This window comes from Megascapheus bottae, chromosome 38, assembly GCF_031878675.1.
Source record: "Megascapheus bottae isolate mThoBot1 chromosome 38, mThoBot2.hap1, whole genome shotgun sequence".
NCBI classification, from domain to species: Eukaryota; Metazoa; Chordata; class Mammalia; order Rodentia; family Geomyidae; genus Megascapheus; species Megascapheus bottae.
Genome location: NC_143546.1, coordinates 25127 through 47419, shown reverse-complemented (window position 1 = coordinate 47419; position 22293 = coordinate 25127). Strand labels below are relative to the sequence as shown.

The following is a 22293-nucleotide window of genomic DNA, read 5'->3' as shown; positions in this document are numbered from 1 at the left end:
CATTATCCTGAACATGAGGCATTTAAAACACAACCCCTTTTCCCAAACACTGGTCATCCATGTTAGGTGAACAGAATCCAGCTTTTGAAATAAGAGGTAACTCACGTGGCGTATTTTTGTTTTGTTTTTTTTTTTAATAATTTCAGCCACCTGTGGCCATACCTAGTAGGCCTCCCGATGCTGTCCTTACAGATACCACCTCCCTTAATCAGGTAAGCTTGTATCTTAGGAAATGGATAAAAAATCCACTGGCTGATGAGACTTCTTTTTCTTCCACCTAGAAGTGGCCCCTGTGTCTTCAACATAATAAAGATGTTTCTTGGGGTTGAAATGATTCGTCCCCAGTTTTTTACTGGCTGTTTTTTTTCACTAGTCAAGTTAAAAGCTTTGAAGTTGTTGGCGGTGGTATGCTCACCTTAAGGAGTCTAGTGGCTACTAGTGAAGAATTTCCAGGTACCAGGGTAACTGAGGGGTGAAAAGCAAGGCTTCAGAGAGTTCAGACACAGTGAGGAGGGGCTCATCCACATCTGTGCTCCGACAGAGGAAGGAAACAGCAAGACCTTGGGATTCTGCTCTGAGGTATCCAGAAGGCTGCGATGTGGACAGAGTTCTTATGGCTCTGCAGTTGGCATGAGACAGTTATTCACTTACTTCCTAGTGTTAATTCTGTTGTGTTTGATTTGAGGACTTGTGCTTCCTAGAAAGCACAAACTTGAATTTTAGAAAGTCTACTCAGTCCCTTCATTTATATATATATTTTTAATTTTTTGACAGTACTGTACTGGTACTTGAACTCAGTGTCCTGACCATGGTAGTCAAGAGCTGTTCTACTTGAATCACACCCCTAGCCCTTCCTTTTTTTTTTTTTTCAAGGTAGAGTCTTGATGCTTGAGACTCACCTATGCCTCTTATGTAAATGACTACCACATGGCTTCTCTTCTCCCTCCTCCTTGCCCTCACTCCCATCCTGTAATAGTTTACAAGAGAAGACTTGAGACCATTCCAGACACTTTGTCTTGGTGTGGTTGGTGCCCATGTCCTCATTTTCCCTGCAGTTGTATTTTTTTTTCTGATGTCCTTTGTCTTACACTTGTCTTGTGTGGAACAAAGCTTATTTATTATTATGATTATGATTATGATTATTTTGTGGATTGCAGGGCTTGAACTCTGGGCCTGGGCACTGTCCCTGAGCCCTTCAGCTCAAGGCTACTGCCCTACCCCTTGAGCCACAGCCCTGCTTTCCAGTTTTCTGGTGGTTAATTGGAGATAAGAGTCTCATGGACTCTTGTACCTGGGCTGGCTTGGAACCTTGATCCTCAGATCTCAGCCTCCTGAGTAGCTAGGATGACAGATGTAAGCCACCAAGCCTGGCTAACATTATTTTTTAATTCTTAAAATACAGATTTTACCAAGGATACATGTCAGTTTATCTCGTTGAACATGTGTATTCAGATCTCATTTGTTCTCTTTCATCTTTATTTTTCTCTCCTGTTCTAGTTGCATGTGCATTGGATCTTTTTATATCTCTTGCTGTACTTTTTAACTCTATTTTTCATGATTCTTTTTCTCTTCCTTCCATCTCATTATGTTTATATTTGCTCATGTTCTTCCTTGGGTATTTTACTTTTGGTCTTTAAAAAAAAATACTTTAATTTTCTTCTGTTTCTTTCATGAAGCAATCTTGAGTTTACCTCAAGATTTCTCCATGGTGCTATTCTTTTTTTTTTTTTTAATTTTTTTTATTGTAATTAGCAAAAGGGTTACATGATATTTGCCAGATAGAAGGTGCATTAATTCACATACATTGATACCCTTTCACATGTCTTGGTACCCATTTCCCTCCCCCCCCACACCCCCCACCCGTCTTGGTTTTCCCCCCTTCCCTATCCATGGTGCTATTCTTGTTTTCAAATTGTATATACCCAGTATTTGTTTTGTTCCTATATATCCAATATTTTTATTGATTCTCTCTTCCCCTCTCTCTCCTTCCCTTTCTTTCTCATTCTCTGTTGTACTGAGGGCTGCAGGGCCTTGAGCCTGCTAGACCAGCGTTCTACTGCAGAGCCTTCCCACTTCCAGCCCTAATTATCACAGATTATTTTTCAGCAGAGTCGTGCTTCCTATTTTGGTTTATACCTGCCTAGGCCTTGTCAGCGTTGGGGTGACAGGAAGCCACCATGCATGCAGGCTCCCTCTACTACCACCTAGTCTCTGTCTAGGCTGGCAGGGGACTTCCATCCTCCCAATCTCAGCTCCCCTGCTGCTTAGGATGAGAGGTGCATGCCCCCAGCTAGATTCAGAAAGGCTCTGGGATTGGCATAGAAAACGAAACACTGTGAACACTTTTCTTGTCTTCATTGTGTTTTAATGAGAGCAGACAAATGGATTTCCATTTCTGAATCTCCCCTTAGACAGTGATGTATATGTAACACATAGCTAATCTTGGCTTCCTCTCATTGCAGGACAGCTTCTCTTCCCTACTGACTGCAGTGTCAGGTGTTTACAAAACACATCTCATTTTCAGGTCTTTGTTTTTAGGGTTTTTTTTTTTTTTTGTCAGAACAAGGGTTAGGTGTATTATATGATGGATTCTTATCAGGTAGCCAGTCACATTTTCTATTCCCCATCTAATACATTGTTAGGAAACACCAAATACCAGTGACATTTATAATTATTTCTCCACAGGCTGCTTTGTACCGCCTCAGTGGAGACTGGAATCCCTTACACATTGACCCTAACTTTGCTAGCATTGCAGGTGAGTTCATAATAGGGAATAATAGGGCTCTGTTACCAAAATTGTATATTTGAGGACAGTGTTGCTTATGGCTGACAATCAGACTAGCCTTGAAAAAGTAGCTCACGGATATTAGATCCAAACAGTGCTGAAGGTTTATTTGACACGGTCTTGGAGATAAAACATAACTACACAGACATAAAAATCTATGATGGGATATATACTCTATAGACATAATGTTATATAGATTGATATGTATCTATGACATATAAACCCTCAGCTTAATTGTAATTATGTTCTAAAATCTATGTGCCAGTGATTGCATATAGAGATTCCCTTCTTGAATACTTGTTTCATAAACATGACATTGAAATATGATGTAGAAATCAGTGTTAATAGAATCTTTTTTTAAAAAAGTAGCTCACTTAGTCTATTTATATAGAGTGTTATATAGAAAGATAGGAAATAGTGTTCAGGGAATTTTGTGCTTGAAGTTTGGATTATGGCAGAGCAAAGCTGCTACTGCAAGGTCTATGGTAGAATGTTACCCCAGGGCCTGGGACTGTGGGGAGGCATGTCACATGATCCGGAAGGGAGTGGTCACTGGAAGAGAGCTGATTGCTGAGAGCTGAAAGGTTAGGAGTCATCTCCTTCACAGACACCGAAGGAAATCACTGTGGGCAAGTTTACTGTCACAAACAGTGAAATGAAATGATTCTTTCTGTTATTACATCTCTCACATTCACTGTTTTATTCTTTCTTCTACCATTTTCTTCTAGGAAACATTGTTTACAAAATGCATGTGTACTGAAAGGAAGGGTATAATTCATTCAAAGACATACTGGAAGTATAACGGTGCCTATGTCCACTTCCATTTCTGTTCCTAGGTTTTGAGAAGCCCATATTACATGGATTGTGCACCTTTGGGTATTCAGCAAGGCATGTTTTACGTCAGTTTGCAGATAATGATGTGCTGAGATTCAAGGCAATTAAGGTATATATGTTACATAAGGCAACAGTTTGTCATGGTATGTAAGTACTGCACAGAAGTGGTAAACATTCCTGTTACTGAAATGGCATTCAGCTCATTTTGTTTTCAGTAGCTACAAACAGCTCTGTTCTTCACATATCATCTTACAGGTGCAGCTGTAACAGAATAGTTGGATTTTTTGTGAATTGTTTATACACACATACATTCATGTTGATGAATAAGCTTTAAAAACTTAAGATTTTTTCTGTTTTGTAATATGTAATTGAAAATGTGAAGGGACTGCATTTGGACTCTAACAAAACACACATCTCTATCGTCCTGATGGCTGTATATTAGTTTTAGTTTTATATTGATGTAGATTCAAGATTATTCCCAGGTTTTAATCTGTGCATAGTGAAAGATAAACACTTTCCTGGACATAGCGATACATGCCATTAATCCTGGCACATGGCAGGCTGAGGTAGGGTTGATTGCATTCTTGGCTCAAACTTGGTCACATAGTAAGACACTGCTTCAAAAAACACTTGAGAGTTTGGCCCAGTGATAGAGTGCTTGCTTAGCATGCACAAAGACCCAGGTTCGATTCCTTGGTAGCACATACATAGAAAAAGCCAGAGGGGGTGCTGTGGCTCAAGTGGTAGAGCTTAGCCGTGAGAAAGCCCAAGGACAGTGATAAAAACAAAACCACAGGCAAAAAAAATGTGTATTTATACACTGTTTACAAGAGAAAAAGAACGTATATGCTGTTTGTTTACATAGCATCACATGGCTCAAAAAAGTTGTGTTTTTCTTTCTCATAGCTGGGAAGATGCATGGGTTTTGATAGAACTCACTAGTCTTATGTTTTTTTTGGGGGGGGTCCTGAGGCTTGAGCTCAGGGCCTGGCACTGTCGTTGAGCACTTCTGCTCAAGGCTAGCAGTGCGCTGCTACTGGAGTCACAGCACCACTTGCAGCTTTTTCTGTGTGTGTGGTAGTGGTACCAAGGAACTGAACCCAGGGCTTTCCTGCATACGAGGCAAGCACTCCACTATTAGGCCACGCTTCTGGCCCACACTTTTATTTCATTTCAGCTATTTTTAGTAGCCAGTCATGTGTGCATTAATAGAAAATAAGCCATATGGAATTAGTTTTGACTTGTGTGCCCCTGCAGGTCTAGTTCCCAGACTCAGTACCACTTTGAACATGTCTTGTGTAGTAACTGTACTGAAAAAAGATAATGGTTTTGTTCCTCCATGATTTTGTACTTAGAGAGAACTGCATGGTACGTACTCTTTTTTTTTTATTTTTTTTAATTTTTTTTTTTTGCCAGTCCTGGGCTTGAGCACTGTCCCTGGACTTTCTCAAGGCTAGAGCTCTACCACTTGAGCCTCAGCAGCACTTCCGGCTTTTTTCTATGTATGTGGTACCAGGGAATCGAACCCGGGTCTTCATGTATGCTAGGCAAGCACTTTAACCACTAGGCCAAACTCCCGGCCCGGTACGTACTCTTTCAGTTAATGTTTTCATGGTGTTAAGATATTTTGGAATCCAAATATATTAAACCTCTATTTTCTTTATACTCACTGGCCTCTCAAAATTTCTCTCACAGAAGTTTCATTTTAAAGCCTTTTAACCTCCAAATGTTTTTTCTTTTAAAGGCTCGTTTTGCAAAACCAGTGTATCCAGGACAAACTCTACAAACTGAAATGTGGAAGGACGGAAACAGAATTCATTTTCAAACCAAGGTATGCTGTCAGTGGCACACTGGGGTCAGAAGTGTACTAAGACCCCTTTCTTCCTTTCATCTCTCCTCACTTCCTTTCTGCTGTGTTATAAGGAGTAGTTAAACATGTTTTAAAACAGTATGTTTGAATCGATTACAAGAAGGGAATTTACAAACGCACATGAGTAAAGTAAAGCTTTTCACTGTACAATTTGAAACTGGAATTACTCCTCTGAAAACTGAACTGTGGTCTGTTCCTTGCCATTTTCCCTTCATGTAAGAACAAACATACCTTAGTGCCACCTTATGTGGACACTGTGCTCTGACTTCTCCTATTTATAACAGTCCAGCACTTTTCAAATCTTGGCTCCTCATTAATCTACGTAAATTTGGGAAAGAAAAATCCCCTGAACACCACTGCCTCAGGCTCATTCCAGACCCATTTGGCTATTTTTTTTTTTCTAAGTACTGAAGTAACATTTAATCCAAGTGAAAAAAAAAAAACACCAAAAACAAAAACCAGGCAGCTTTGTTATTTTAGAATCTGTAACCAATATTTTTTTTCTTTTACTGGGAGGATAGTGTATAGAGAGGGGTTACAGTTTTGTCATCAGATAGTAGGTGGATTACTTTTCACATAGCTACTCATGTTTTTGTCCATGATTCCTTCCCCCCACCCTGTAACCAATATTTTTTAAATTTAATTTTATTATAAAGGTGATATACAACGGGGTTATAGTTATATCCGTGTAAGGCTGGTATGTGTGGTTGTGTGAGTGATGTGTTTTGTTTTGCCAGTCCTGGGGCTGGAACTCAGGGCCTGAGCACTGGCCTTTCTCAAGGCTACAGCTCTACCACTTGAGCCTCAGCACTATTTCCAGGAATCGAACACGGGTCTTTGTGCATGCTAGTCAAGCACTCTACCACTAGGCCAAACTCCCAGCCCTTCAGCTTTTTTTCTATGTATGTGGTGCCAAGGAATTGAACCTGGTCTTCATGTGTGCTAGGCAGGCACTATACCACTAGGCCAAACTCCCAGCCCCAATGAGTATATTTCTTGTTGAACACTGTTATCTCCTCCCTCGGGCCTTTTGGTTATTTTAGGGGACAAGACCTGGCTGTCCTTAGATTTAAGGGCTTTAGTCAATCCTGTAGCCATAATTAAATAACATTTGTATTATATCATAAAGACTTCATGTTTATTCTCTTATTTATACTATTAACCTTTTGTTTCCTTTTTCATACAAATGTCTTTTACATGACTGTGGTTATTTACAGTAAAAGTATTCTTCCATTGAAAATAGAGTGTACCATTTTTTTTATCCCCTGCCTTCTTCTACTCCTTATTAGGTCCAGGAAACAGGCACCATTGTCATTTCAAATGCATATGTGGATCTTGTGCCAATCTCTGCTGCTTCTGTTGAGACACCCTCTGAGGTAGGTTCAAAACTGCAAGTTTTTCCTTATGAATTTGAACTAGACATTCTTTCTTAAAATGGGGTCAATCTAAATTTTTTTCTATCAAGATTTATGAAAAGACAGTTCCTCATGTGGATACTGATTCAAAACCAATTGGGAGAAGAGGAATATTTTGACATCTTAAGAAGTTTAAACAAGGTTTTACATGATCCTGGGATCTTTGGAGAGAAAACAAATTCTCTAGTGTTACAGTAACAAATGAATTCTTTAACCAGGCATTGAACAATTTTTGGATAAAAATGCTAAATACACACATACAGATCTCTGTGCAGATAGAAAACAGCATATTTATTAAAATATTTGCATTCTTTATTAACAATGCTAAATCTCTTGATAAAAGTGTACATTTTGTCTCTAAAATAATCACTTGTCATTGTTGAGATTTTTCTCTCGTAACTCATGTTAGTGAATAATCACTGCAATGAAAACCTCTCAAAATTATCTGATTGAAAACATGGAAATTTGTTATAGAAAAATTCAGGCTTCACGTAACTTAGTCTTTTTTGTAAGCCTCAGAACATGAGTAACGTACTCGTTCAGTATCTTTTTGAGGTCAGTTGGGACATAGATTACCCCATTCTCAATTTTCTTGGAAAATATTTTTCAATGTTACTCAAAGAAGGAAGAATCCTCTTATTAAGAAGGCACAGGTGGCTCACTCCTGTAATCCCAGCTACTCAAGAGGCTGAGATCTAAGGTACATGGAAAGCTATAAGACTCTTATATTCAATTAACCACCAGAAAACACAGAGTAAACAGAGCTGTGGTTCAAGTGGCAGAGCTCTAACCTTGAGGAAACAAAACCAAACCAGACCTCAGACAGTACCTAGGCCCTGAATTCTTCCTCTCTGCTTTCCATATGGTCAGATGAGGGCCCTGGGAAAGTTTCCACAATGCTCTTACAGATTGCACAGGAGTTTGTCCCTTTCACTGTTGGAAAGGACAAAGTAGAAAGAGAAAAAGATATCGGTGACTCCAGCCCAATCTCAACACTTGGCACCCTTAAGCTTGACCAGGCAAGGACAAGTTTACATTGTTTTGCAGAGGCCTTTCCTCCCATCTCCTGCTCACTACTTTTCCCCTTGAGTAAGGAAACACTTTGGGGTCTAGTATTTTTTGCCTTGGGACTGACAGTTACACAACAGATCCATCTCAAAGACAATAAATACTCTTCGAAGATGTTTCAATAGCCAAGGACCGTTTTCTCTGTTTAGAGGTGAAAGTTGCCCAACTTCTAGGCCAGTAAGAACAAGTACATTGTGAGTTCTCCAGTCTACCCCAAATTCTCTGTTCTTTCTGTGGCTAAGTTCCCAAAATATAATGTAAGAAGGAACTGATGATTTGTTAAAGCAATGCATGCTGCTGCTGTTGGCATATCCCATCCACCTAGTGCACAGGCCCTGATAACTAGACTCAAAATTAACACGGCCACGTCCTGCCAGACGAGCTCTACCCAGGGGATAAACCTTGGCTGGGTCATAATTGACTATGAAGGTAGGTTTCAGGGTAAACATAAAGCCTTAACAAAGACTGACATGTTTTAGAATCATCACAGCCTTAGTGTTTAAAGCTCTATTTTTAAGTTGTTCAGTAAAGGAGAGAGGCATGTTTGTTTATGGCTTTTGTAAGTATAAATACAGCGATTTCTGTGACAGTGTTTGTTATCCTAGCTAGTAGTTATTTATTAAAAAAATGGAGCATGTAATTGTTCTTTACATACAAGAAGTGTCTCCTACAGAACCTTCATCACCCAACTTCCCTGCCTATTACCTTGACTATTGTAAAGCCTGAAATTCAGTGGTTTAAAAGACCTTCGCATTCTAAAAAAACCAACAAATAAAAACCACCCCAATTTAGTAGCATATGCTCACAATCATCTTTCCCCTCAGAGTATTATTAAAATCACCACATTCTCTTCCTGACAGAATGGCAAGCTCCGGAGTGCTCTTGTTTTTGAGGAGATAGGCCGGCGCCTGAAGGACGTTGGGCGTGAGGTGGTGAAGAAGGTTCATGCTGTGTTTGAATGGCACATCACTGAAGGTGGAAATCCTGTGGCCAAGTGGAGTAAGTGGACCCAGATTCTTTAACACTGTAGTAAATAAACTCAGTGGGCAGAGATTTAAAGACACTGTCTTTGATTTTAGGTAAGCTTCTCAGGTTTTGGAGCTCTCAAACCCATGTAGTTTTTCTTAAATACATAGGGAAGCAAAATGAAATCAGTGTTTTGAAGAGTTCATTGTAAAGTTAATGCACTTAGCACTCCATGTGCATGGGTTTTATATTCTCACCTTTGGATTTGTTCAGCCACAGGTGGAAAATGCAGTTGGGCCTGTGGTGGTTCTGTTTTTCTTGTCTCTGTTCTCTAAACAACTCAGGGTTTACATGGCACTGGGTGTTACAAGCTAGATCAAGTGGTGCGTGGGTTCCGTGCAAATGCAGTGCCATTTTGCATAAGGAACATGAATATTCTCGGAGTATTACCCATGGGCACGGGTCCTGGAATGGAAACCGCTGTACTTGAAACAGTCAGCTTAGCTGCTTTAACTCTGGGTCAAAAGAAGTGTTTGTGAGTCATACTTGGCAATTCTAAAACTGTTTTCTGTCTCCCAAAACAATAGTCTCAATTATTACCACTATGAAATCCTAATTATTTGACTGACAGACACATATATTACATTCAAAGTTATTTCATCTATCCAGGGAAGTTATCTATTCTGGTGCTGTGTTAGCAAGCTAGCTAGGCATCTGTTCAGACCAACCTGCTGATGAAAGATAGCTGCCATATTGTTTTCACTGATAAGGAAATTCTCTACTGTTATATTAAGAAAGAGAATTATAAGTAGAGGATATAGGGAAAAACACGATTTACATTTTTCACTGAAATATTTTGATCTCTCTCTTTTTTTTTTTAACCTGGAAATCTCCAAAACAGAATTCTTTCACTGTTAGTCAAGCAGTTTTCTCATAAACGGGAAAGGCAGCCAGGCACGGTGGTTCATGCCTGTCACCCTAGCTACTCAGGAGGCTGAGATCTGAGGATCAAGGTTCAAAGCCAGCCCTGAGACCCTTATCTCCATCTAACCTCTAGGAAATGAGAAGTGAGGCTTGGCTCCAGGGTAGGGCAGTAGCCTTGAGCTGAAAAGCCCACGGACAGTACCCAGGCTGAGTTCAAGCCCCATGACCCACCAAAAAAAAAAAAAAAAAGGCAAAGTATAGTTATCTGGGTATTGGAGTTTGAATGCAGGGCCTTGTGTTTGTTTACTGATTGCCCCAGCCATTCTCTGTATTCCTCCCCTATTCTTTTCAGTTCTTCACCATTCTTCTCCATGCCTCCCTCTTATTCCCGATTCCTAGTTCTACCCCCATTCCTCTCCCATTTCCCTCATTCTTCCCATCCTCCCCCATTCCTCCCTGCTATCCTTTGTCCTTTCCCCATGTGTTCCATGCCTCCCGGTTTCTGAGCATCCCTCCCTCATCTCTTTCCCATTCTTGTTAATCTGTCCCAGTTTTCCCCATCCTTCTTTTCCTTTTGTCCCCCATTCTGCCACTCACCTGACTGTAGAGACAACACCTGTCTGGCAGCACTTGTGTGCAGGGAGACGCTATTTAACCAGATACCATGGGTTTGGCACAGTATCTTGGACACTCCTGATTCTGACTGGAGGAAGAGGCGGTAGCTGTGTCCACTGTCATTGTTGCATAGGAGGAGGTGAAGCAGTGTGGCCTCTGCCTTGCTGAGATACTCCAAGTCCTTTCTGTGAGCCAAAAGGGAGCCACCAAGAGGAAGTCAGAGAGGCCATCAAAGCGTTCCTTTTGGCAACGAAGCTATACTTTAAATTACATTTGTAGCTTATTTCTAACTCTAGGAAGTATAGCTTTGGAATAGACCCATACAAGTGGTTTTATCCATGTGGGGTAATGGTGTGACTAGGGGTAAGGACAAATAGCTATTTTAATAGAAAGAACATGGCTATTTTGCTGTCTGCATTATTATTACACTGGAGTGGAACTGAATGCCTGGGCGCATTCGAATACTTTTCCAATATTCTATGACCTTGGGTATTACTTTTACTCTTCTGAATAAAGGTTTTCTTTTGTAGGGATACTTTGATAAGTAAGCTTCTGAATCCCCCTTTACCAAAGTCTGTTTCCTCGTCAGTTACTGGGTTGTTATTTATATCGGTAAGCCCCAGGTCAAGTGAGGATATATCTCCCCTCAATTTATCCTTTTCCAGCTTTATTGTGACCTATGAATATTTATTTGCCTAACTGTAATGTAGAATAGGTGTTAGAGGCAATACAGGAAGCTTAGTTTTGATTAAATGGGATGGCTTTTTACTCTCTAGTAAAAAAATTTCAGCAAATACTCATATCTGGGCACAGTGTATGGTAATGATATATACGTATTGAGATACAACAGGTTTTTTTGTTTTGCCAGTCCTGGGCTTGGGCTCAGGGTCTGAGAACTGTCCTTGGACTTTCTCAAGGTTAGAGCTCCACCACTTGAGCCTCAGCACCACTTCCAGCTTTTTTCTATGTATGTGGTACCAAGGAATCGAACCTGGGTCTTCGTGCATGCTAGGCAAGCACTGTACCACTAGGCCAAACTCCCGGCCCCGAGATACAACAGTTTTATCAACATTTTATAATATGTATTATAATATGTATTACTAATGTCTAAAGCCTGTCAGAAGTTCTGTGCAACAGTAAAAATCTAAAGGAAATGAAAAAAACAATAGAAAGGTTTTATGTGGACTGCAGAATAATTTGCTTCTGAAAACATTCACTCTGACTTGAAACTCTTAAAGCCCCGAAAGTGAAGTTTTTTCTTTTCTTTTTCCAGTGCTAGCAAAACCTGAGCAGAACCTGTGTGAGGTTCACCTTGATCAAACTGACCTGTGGGGAGGAGTTGAATATAGAAATTACGAATGGTTTTGTTCTTAGCGTGCTCTAGCACCTTGCTGGTTAATTGCATTTTTCTGACTTTTCTGTGTCCAAGTTGACTTCAAACCTCAATCTTTAGGTCTCAGCCTCTGGCACAAAGTCTATCATGTGTTCCACATAGGAACTTAGGATATACAATGGGGTAGGCAAGCCGATACAAATAATGTTGTGTATTTTTTTTCAATGTAAGCGGAGTCAAACCATGTACTATAGAGCTGGGCTTGGGTTGGTCATGCATGGGTAGCTCACACTTTTTTTTCCCCCTACGACTGATCAGTATTGAGTTTTAACTCATTACTTCATACTTATTAAAACCAAATTTAGACTTTCTGAAGTGTGGCTTCATAAATTTTGTATGATTCTTTAACAAACTTTTTTAGTAGAAGGATTAACTGTTCCCGAAACATTGAAAACTAGTAAAAAATGATTCACAGTATTTATAGCATTAAATGCTAAGAGTATGCATAACATATAGCTAGAGCATTTTTGATCTATTTTGATTATCTTTAGTGTTTGAACATAACATTATTGAATTCAGCTTTGCTTTTGTGCTGACTGTGCTCTTTGAATTTAAAGCCCTTAATTACACATTCCAGGAACTTCACTTCTCTCAGCTTACACTCATAGCATCTGTTCTATCAACTTTATTGGGGAAAAAGTTGATTTCAGTTTTGAATGTTTTATATTTAAAAAAAGGCTTCTAACAACCTTTTCTACACTGGAAAACAGTGTGATTTCTATAGGTAGAAATAAGTGTAGAACAAGCAAACTATTTCCCTCTGGCTAGTCCCAGAGGTACTTGTAGGCTGTGGTGGGAAGGTAACTCATGCTGGTTTCTTCCTGCTTTTCCAGCTATTGACCTGAAAAGTGATGCTGGGAAGGTTTATCCAGGCCCTGCAAAAGGCTCTGCTGATGTTACTATCATCATTTCAGATGAAGACTTCATGGAGGTGGTCCTGGGAAGGCTTGATCCTCAGAAGGTAATGCACCCCTACATTCCAGCCGTCACTCTCATCTGGTTGACGTATCACAGATTCTTATTGTCAGTTGACCTTGATTCTTGGACGAGGTTCCTCTTCATATACTAGCAACAATATAAAGGCTTCCTACTGTCTTACTGACTTCATTCAAAAACCCTATGAATTATTAGTGGGCACTACATAAAAATCTCCTGGGTCTTGAACGAGGGGCCTGAGCACTGTTGTTGAGCTTTGTTTTTTACACAAGGATAGCATTCTGCCACTAGAGCTACAGCTTTTTTGGGGTTAAGGACTTTCCTTCTTGGGCTGTTTTGGAATTGCAATCCTTCCATAGATAACAGCCTTCTGAATATTCAAAAGGCTTGGGGGCCAGAAGCATCTGTTTCCCTCTCTGCTGCATAGCTCCCCGTAGCTCAGGGCAATGTGGCATCTCAATCTTAGGCCCTTTCTCCCCTAGCAGACCCTCATCCAGCATATTGGATAGATATTTGTCTGCTTTTTTACAAAAAGAATCATTTAAACCAGCAATATCTGGGGGGAGGGAAATGGGGATCAAGACATGAGAAAGGGTATCAATATATGTGAAGTAATGCACCTTCTATTTGGTAAGTATAATGTAACCTTCTATTAATTATAATAAAAAATATACAGAAAAATCTATACAGAAAAATCCTCAGCAATATCCAATAGACATAACTAATTTTAAAAAGTACAGGTGTATTTCAAAAAACATTTTACATATTGAAATTATAGTATTTGTAGCTATTATGTTATCAGCACAAAAATATTGATGACATTAATGATTTTTTTAGCTGTAACATCTAATGTATATGTTATGCTTAGAATGTGAGTGGAAAACTTGAGGTCTGCTCTTAAATGCTTAGTAGCCCTATGGCTGTCTACATTCTGCCTTGTGCTCTCTGACTCATCTGCTTCTGCAACTATCACTTCACTGATAGAATTCTATGGAAGTCATGGTATCTTCACCTCTCTATGCCAACTTCATCCTTGGGCCTGTGTGACATCATGTGCCCTCCTTCTCATCTGCCACCTCTGATCTCCTTGGGGTTACCTGACATTTATAGCCATCTGTGTGTGGACGGCCCACAGCTTCATACTAAAATGACCAGTGCTCTACGTTGGCCTCTTTTACATTTTGTTCTTTAAGTGGCAGAACACTTAAGTTGTTAAAGCATTTCTTACATTTGTATGCCTGTATCCAGAGATGAGAAAAAGATTCAGTCCCCCATCACTCTCACCTGTCTTTTTCGAAATACTAACCAGGCTCCATCCCTCTTGGCTTCCAAGATCTGGCACATTCAGGGTGGAATGGCCCTGGACTCATGGTTCCTAATGTTGTCACAAGAATTCTCCATGGAGGTGACCCGGCAAGGTCGTGCCTCCTATGTGATGTTTCCCTTGATTGCCTGTCTGGCCTTCTCCCACACCAGTCAGCCATCATGCTAATGATGTCACTTTGCCCTTCCTTTAGGTCTTCCCCATAACTTGTACTGCATGTATCTCTTCTGGAATTCTTCCCTAGCTGTTTTCATGGTTGGCCCCATTTTCAACAAAAGGAGTTCCTTCCCACTGTATTCAGATGGCATCCTGTTTTTTCCCTCATAGCATTCATAACAGGTTTTAATTATTTGGTTATCTTTTTATATTCTCAAACTTTAATGTTAACTTCATAAGAGGAATCCATGTTTATATCCTTAGCATCGAGTACTGTGCAGTACACTGCAGACATCCAGTTAACACTGAAGTAGATTGAACCTAAACTCAATAGCAGAAGTGCAGGTGAACAGAAATTAGAACTCCTGTTTGGCAGACTGCATAAAAGATTCCTGTAGACTTGAGGATTAAAGAAAATGGTGGTGAGAGGAAAGCAAGACTGCTAATAGCACTGGTGGCTCCTTCACAAAGAACAAATGCAACAAGTATACACTTGTCGATGATCATAGGAGGATACTGGAATTCAGCACCAGACAAACCTGTGCCAACAGCCAGAGAAACACCATTTTCCAGCCCCCGTTGTCCCACATCTCTCTTCCACATGAGAAACGTAAAGGAAATTCTGGCAGTTGTAGCTGCCAGGATTACAGCTTGTGTGGCCAAGAACTTACACTCTGCACAGCAGCTGGTTTTGGAGGAGGACAGGGTATTACAGGTAGGATCCACCTCAAGAAGTACTTCTGTTGTTCCCCTGCACAGAGGCCAGTATAGAAATAAGAGAAAGAGTCTAAAAGATCAAGGGTAACAGATCACCAAAGCAAAATCTTTGAAAAAAATAAAGAAGATTGATAAATGGTTAGCTGTATACAGAATGAAAATAAAAAACTAGAGCTGAAAAGGGAGACTTGTGAATTCCAAGTGTCTTTAGTGCTATTTTCAAAACCTTTAATAACAAATTAGAAAACTTACAGAAAGGAAATGGACAAATTTCTGAACATAGGTGACATGCAAATTGCACTTGAGAAATTAGGAAAAGAGGATTCATACTTCTGAATAGAAAGACTGTATTTATCTAGTGACGCACCTGTAGCCAACATGCTGCGAGGGGAAAAGCTGAAAGTGTTCTTATGTCAGGAATGAGAAACACAGAAAGCTCTTGTTTGTTCCTAGATTGTAGAAAATTATTAAAATACCATTCTAGGGGCTGGGAACTTGGCCTAGGGGTAGAGTGCTTGCCTAGCATGCATGAAAACCCAGGTTCGATTCCTTGGTACACATTTATAGAAAAAAGTGGAAAGTGGTGCTGTGGCTCAACTGGTACAGTTCGAGCCTTGAGAAAGTCCAAGGTCCGTGCTCAGGCCCGAGTTCAACCCCAGGACTGGCAAAAAAAAAAAAAGAAGAAAATATCCACTGTACAAAATACCAATGAAATCCTTCAGTGAAGGAGAAAAAAATCTGTTTAAGGACTACTTTGGCTATTCAAACAGTAAAGCTGGAAGTTTCAAAGTTCCAGTTACAAGTCATTAATTACAGAGCCAGCAGAATGAGGACTCACATGTCTCTAGCCACCTCAGTCACCACAGAGGTGCTCAAAGCCTACGTTGAAAAAAGGACAGCCTCTTTAATCAGTCATGGTAGAAAAAGTGTCTGCAATGTGACCCCATCTCGGAATCTTTACAAAAGCCAACTCAAAATGGGTCAGTATCCTAGAGGAAAGAAGAGGATAACCACTCAGGGATGCTTTTCTAGGTAGGCCTCCAAAAGCACAGGAACAAAAAAAGTGGAAGTTGAAAAATACAGTATTTTCAACTGAAACAAAGGAAGTTCATAGTGTGAAGAAACAGCCTATTGAATGGGCTCAGTTACTCATGTGACAGTGAATTTACAATTAGGGTATAAAAAGATCTCTAAAAACACCTATTCACAAATAGGCAAACTGTATGAAAAGATGCCTCTTAAAAAAAATACGGTTTGGAATGTAGCTCAGTGGTAGAGTGCTTGCCTAGCATGCATAAAGGCTTGAGTTCGATTCCTCAGTACCACATATACAGAAAAAACTGGAAATGGTGCTGTGGTTCAAGTGGTAAGAGTTCTGGACTTAAGCAGAAGCTCAGGGATAGTGGATTTGAGCAGAAGCTCAGGGACAGTGCCCAAGCCCTTGCATTCAAACCCCAGGACTGGTCAAAAAAAAAAAAAAAACAAACAAAAAAAACAGATGGTCACCAATATGTGACGAATGTAATTAGCCAACAGGGAAAATCTAAGTCAAAACTAAAATGAAGCTGAGAGGTTTAGGCCCTTAATCCTGGTTACCCAGGAGAGTCAGATCTGTGGGTTTGGAGCTACCTTGAACAGAAAAGGCCTTGAAACACTTATCTCCAATTAACCAACAAAAACCTAGCCAGCAACAAGTGGTAAGGTGGCAGAGTGTCATCGGTGAACTCTAGCCCTGAGTTCAAGCCCCATTACAGTTGTAAAAACAATGAGAGAAACCTAATGAAGCAAAAATAATAAATGCTGGTGGAGAAAAAGAAACTGTTATACACCATTGTTCAGTGGTGCAGTTACTTTGGCAATCATTATACAGGTTCCTCAAACTAAAAAGAGAACTACTGTATGACCCAGTTAACACTACACCTGGGTGTATCTCTGAAGTAAATGGTGCCAGCATAGGAAGGAGTTTATGTTTATTGAATGTGTGTATGCATGTATGTAGAATAAGCCTAGGTGCACGTCAGCCAAGAGTGGTTTAAGAAAAGATCTTATGTGTATAAACTATGGATTATTCAGCCACAAAGAAGGATTTTATCCTATCATTAGCAGCACAATGTATGGAACTAGAAAACTTCAAATGTTAAGTAAAACATACCATACAGAAAGACTGATGTTATACATAGAATGACTGGTACCTCTGGACTCAGGCATCCAAAAATAACTATCACTATTGTTTACCATAGGGCTATACTTTACCTTTTTTTTTTGTCATTTCCTGGCTTTCTGTGTGAAGAAAGTTCAAGAGACATTGTTAACTGCATCTGCTTTTACAGTTCTGAATTTATTATTAGGAATACAATACAGCTTTTTATCTCCCTAATCCTAAATTTGTGTGTCAGAACAGAGCCCCGATTGAATCAGAACTCCCAGATATGTCAGTGCAGATGAATTATTTTCTGGTTTTCTAGAATACACACATGAGTCTTATTTTTCTCAGGGTATCTAAAAATGTGACTGCTGTCTATTATCATTGAACTGTTATTGCCCAAAAGTTGTCCTCTTGTCCCAAGTTATCAATTCGGTGGTATTCACTCTGAATCAATGTCTTCAACAAAAAATAAAGGATGTTATGTTAACCGTCGGCTCTCTTTCCAATATCCCTCCCAGGCCTTCTTCAGTGGCCGACTGAAGGCCAAAGGGAACATAATGCTGAGCCAGAAGCTTCAGATGATCCTCAAAGACTACGCTAAGCTCTGAGGCCCCTGCCTGCATGACTGTAGAAGAGAGTGGCTTCTCACCACATGTGCTCCCTTACTCTGCAGAAGCAATCGAAACTAAAATACAGGGAATATTGCTTAAGGTTTTCAGATTCAGATAACTTGATTTTCATTTTCTACTAATTTTTCACATTATTTTTACAAGAAACTGCAACGTAGCACATAGCTCTGCTATCAGATCTGGGTCTTCATAAAATATACTTTCATGTTTCTTTAGAATCTAATAGCAATTGTAAATTAAAAAGAAAAAATCAATAAAAGCTGCTTTTTGATACCTTTTATGTTTATTGACTTTTCTTTTTCTCGTTGGATGTGGGACTTAAAACTTTTGGCTTGGGCATTGTCCCTGAGCTCTTCAGCTCAAGGCTACTACCCTACCCCTTGAGCCACAGCATCACTTCAGGGTTTCTGGTGATTAATTGGAGGTAAGAGTTTCACTGACTTTCATGCCTGGGCTGGCTTTAAACCGTGATTCTCAGAGCTCAGCTTCCTGAATAGCTGGGCGTGACCCACCTGTGCCTGGCTATTGACATTGGTTTTAACAGGAATTTCTCTATAGCTACACATTGTTCACACTTGGTTATTTCGCAGAAGGGTTGAAACTAAAACCCAGGAGAAGACTTAACATTTTCAGATTTCCAGGCACATATAACCTTCTCAAATTAACCATAATGACTTAAAAAAGTCCATACAGATCTAACAAGATTAATAAAGTTACCAAAGTAAATCCCAGGATGGTATGTGGCCTCACTACTGAATTTTACTAGACTTTTACTGAAGTAATGACTGATTCAAAGGATAAGAACACTTCCAAACTCATTTTACAAGGTCAGTAATGTCATTGCTAAAACCTGACAAGGACATCCAAAGAAGACTGTATAGTAACACTCCTGCTAAAACTAAATAGAAAAGTTCTCACAAAACAACTGAAACCTCTCGGTACAACTAAAGGTCATTAAAAGAGCACACAAACTCAATAGACAAATTACTAGTAATAACATAAGTGGACAAATTGCTCAACATACAAAGCCAAACATACATTACCTAAACAGAATGAAAGATAAAATATTGTATAATGCTTGAGCAGAGAAAAGCAACTGGTGAAGGTAAAGATCACTACATGATAAAATCCCAGATGCAATAAAGGCCCTAGAGTATACCACCATCATACTGGGGAAAATCAGAAAGCATTTCCTCTGGGATCAGAGCAACACAAAAGTGTGCACTCTTGACTGTTTTCATTTGGTGTACTACTAGAAAGTTAGCCAGGGCAATTAGGCAAGAAAGAAATAAGCATAGAGAGTAAATTAGCTTCCCAGTTTGTAGACTATATGATTCCGTACTTAGAAATGATAAAAACCAGCAGGATATAGTCAATATAAAATTGTTTATATGTCTATGCACATATATGACTGAATATATAATAAAAATGTATATATGTACATAGGAGATCAATAATGGTTAATATGAAATAAATCAATACCATTCACAGCTACCAAATAATTGCCTAATTCCAGGCACTGGTGGCTCATTCCTGTAATCCCAGCTACTCAGGAGGCTTGCAGTTCAAAGCTAGCCTAAGCACAAAATTCCATGGGACTCTTACCCTCCAATTAGCCAGCAAAAACTTAAAGAGTGAAAGCATGGTTCAGCTAGGCACAAAATAAATTTTAGAAGTTCTGATAATAGACCTATTTTCCTTCCTAAAGAATGAATTTCACAATGATATTTTATCATAAGGGGGAGTTTTTCACTGTAAATATATGTAATAGAATGTATATATATATATATATTGATGATTAACACAGCTGAAATAAGGGACTGTTCACTGATGAAAAGGATGAAAGTTTCAACTAAAAAACATACAAGCAGGCACCTACAAATGATAGCACACATACTCAGAGCCCCCTTCCTCACACAGTGAAAAAGCCACTCTTCTTCAACCGTCCAACTATTCCTGGGGGTAGGAAAATGTTGAATGACTTTCCAATCACTTTTTGTATGATTTTCTGACTTCAAAGAATTATAATGCCTCACCTCATTCTGTTTCCTTCTTTTACATATGAATTGTGATATTACTTTAGGGTAATATCTAGGGTTTACATTCAACCCTAGAATGTGAACAAACCATCACTGTAGTGTGAGAAAGCTGAGCTGAGATGACTCCTGGTGCAGAACACTGAACAAAATTTGGCTCTTGTCTCACAGTGGCCTAGCCACTCCCACTGCTGAGAAGACCTTACCTCCTATCCCTTCCTGCTTCAAACTCCTTCATTTTACTTAAGAGCTCAGTTTCTCAGCTAGAAAGACCAGAGTCTATAGTCAACAAGAGTTTCAGCGTGTATGCCTAAACAAAGATTTCTTTTTTGAATGTGTTCAGGACTAAAAAGTGGAGATAAGTTAGAGAAAGGGTGTGGATATAGCTTGGGAAGGAGGCTACAAAAGGAAAATACGGTTCCTGAGTTGTACACCATGGACATTTCTCTGTGTGAAGGATTTTTTGTTTGGTTGGTGTTTTTTTTTTGGGGGGGGGTGCAGGTCCTGGGGCTTGAACTCAGGGCTTAAGCACTGTTCCTGAGCTTATTCGCTCAAGGCTAATGCTATACTACTTTTAGGCGGTTAATTAGAGATAGATTCTCATAGCCTTTCCTGTCCTGGGTGGCTTTTGAACCTCGATTCTTGTATCTCAGCCTTCTGAGTAGCTAGGATTACAATGTGGGCCACCAGCACCTGGTTCTATCATGACACCAAGGTTTATTACCTAAATAACCCTATTGTAAAGACAATGATCCAGGCTTGAGGAGGTTAAATGATTTGCTGAAGACATTGCTATCAAGTGGCAGGTTTGGGAGCGGCAGGCACTCTTTGTCCTTAGTCACTTTTGTCAGTCTCACTGCCGTCCTCTATATCTTATTACATTTCCTTCTTGTGACATGAGCAATTCTTTCAAATAGAAAGCTTTCCCCAAGAGTTTAGGATGTTACAACGTAGAGGAGTTAACTCCAGCTCACCCAAAGAACTCCCAAGTGCAAGTATCAATAATTTTGGAGAAAACTCACAATTTCTTCAGACTTGTAATGTCTCAATATGCTTATCATAAAATTTTTTGCTTGTTTTCTTTGTTTTTAACCTTTTATTTACATATGGAGCAGAGGAAAATTAAGCAGACATTAGAAGCTTGTTGAAATAAGTTGCACAGTGTTGGTTATGTGGTGTCTCACCCTCTCTGGACTTGATCACTTTTCCTCTCCTTAAACTTACTCTGACTCTAGCAAACTGTTATTTAAATATGAACTGTGGACTTAAGATCTCTGGCAAGATAGAGGAAAACATCTGAGAAACATTTACTGGTATAGAAACTGAAGAGAAAGACCCCCAACCCCTGAAAGTGGGGGGATACCATCTGAGCCCCAGTTGATAGAAGAAGAAAAGTGACAGGAGGAAGCCTGCAGGCATGTGCACAATGCCCTCCCTGTATTTAAGAGCTCATTCTCCCTTTGCTCCTTCTCAGATTTCCAGCTGCTGTGCGGTGAGCAGCTCTACTCCAACCTGCCCTTCTGTCACACTGTGCACCTTTACCACAGGCCCGGAAACAACCCTGTCAGCCAACCATGGACCGAAACCTCTGAAACCATGAGCCCAAGTAAGCCTTTTAATACCTCTCTCAGGTATTTGTTACAACTTTCTACAAGACAGGACCAAAAACAAGCAAGCAAACAAGAACCTAGCAGCTCGTTTTCATGGGAGTTTGAGACAGAAGATGCGCCACAGTGGAGAAACCTTAAAGGCAATAGGAATTGACTTAAGTCTTCAACATTAAGCAACAGAGTAAGTGCTAACCAAACTGAACTGGAATTTCCTAGAATCCTGTGACCTAGAGTTTCTACCAGCCTAAGTTACAACATTATGTCATCTAAATGTAAACTGGGATGTGGGTGGGAGGGGGAGACCAGTGCCACTAGGTGGCAGGCCAGGACAGCTAGCCAGGACACAGAGGGACCACAGGGTTTGCAACTCCTGGGCCCCCCCAGGTATAAAGACTTGTTCCGGCTATCTCACTATACCTCACAGTTAAACATTCCTTCTCCATATAGGTGACTAATTTTCTGGCAAAAATTAAGGAAATCTGGCTATAACCATAAATGTTAAATGAAAGCAACTTTCCCCTCTCAAACTCCAGGTTCAGACAGGTTTACAGGTAATTCTAGCAAGCTTTCAAAGAACAGTTGATTTTCAAGTCACAGTAGATATACTAGGAAACAGAAAAGAATGAGAACTGCCCAGCTCACACCCTTCCCCAGCATGTAAGCCAGCATTCAATAAACATGCCTGCTTATCCTAAGGGCCTATGAGTGGCTGAGTAGATAAAGAAAATGTGACGTGTACAAATAGATTTTCAATAAAATGCCGCAGAGCCACAAAGGGGAATAATACCATGACATTTTCAGGAAAATGGTTGGAGCTGTGGAGATCATTGTGCCAGGAAAAATAAGCCAAACTTTAAAAGACAAATAGT

The 22293-nt window shown here is 39.8% G+C and overlaps 1 protein-coding gene across 1 annotated transcript in view; it reads left to right on the top strand.

The window, feature by feature from the left end:
- Positions 1-18051, top strand: part of Hsd17b4 (hydroxysteroid 17-beta dehydrogenase 4) — a 53417-nt gene extending 35366 nt beyond the window's left edge. Inside the window, exons 17-24 of the mRNA XM_090325463.1 lie at positions 147-212; positions 2686-2755; positions 3622-3728; positions 5364-5450; positions 6779-6865; positions 8833-8971; positions 12704-12831; positions 17668-18051. Of these exons, the coding sequence (XP_090181589.1) occupies positions 147-212; positions 2686-2755; positions 3622-3728; positions 5364-5450; positions 6779-6865; positions 8833-8971; positions 12704-12831; positions 17668-17757 (774 nt within the window). The 3' untranslated portion in view covers positions 17758-18051. The remainder of the gene's footprint in view (positions 1-146; positions 213-2685; positions 2756-3621; positions 3729-5363; positions 5451-6778; positions 6866-8832; positions 8972-12703; positions 12832-17667) is intronic.
- The last annotated feature ends 4242 nt before the right edge of the window (positions 18052-22293 follow it).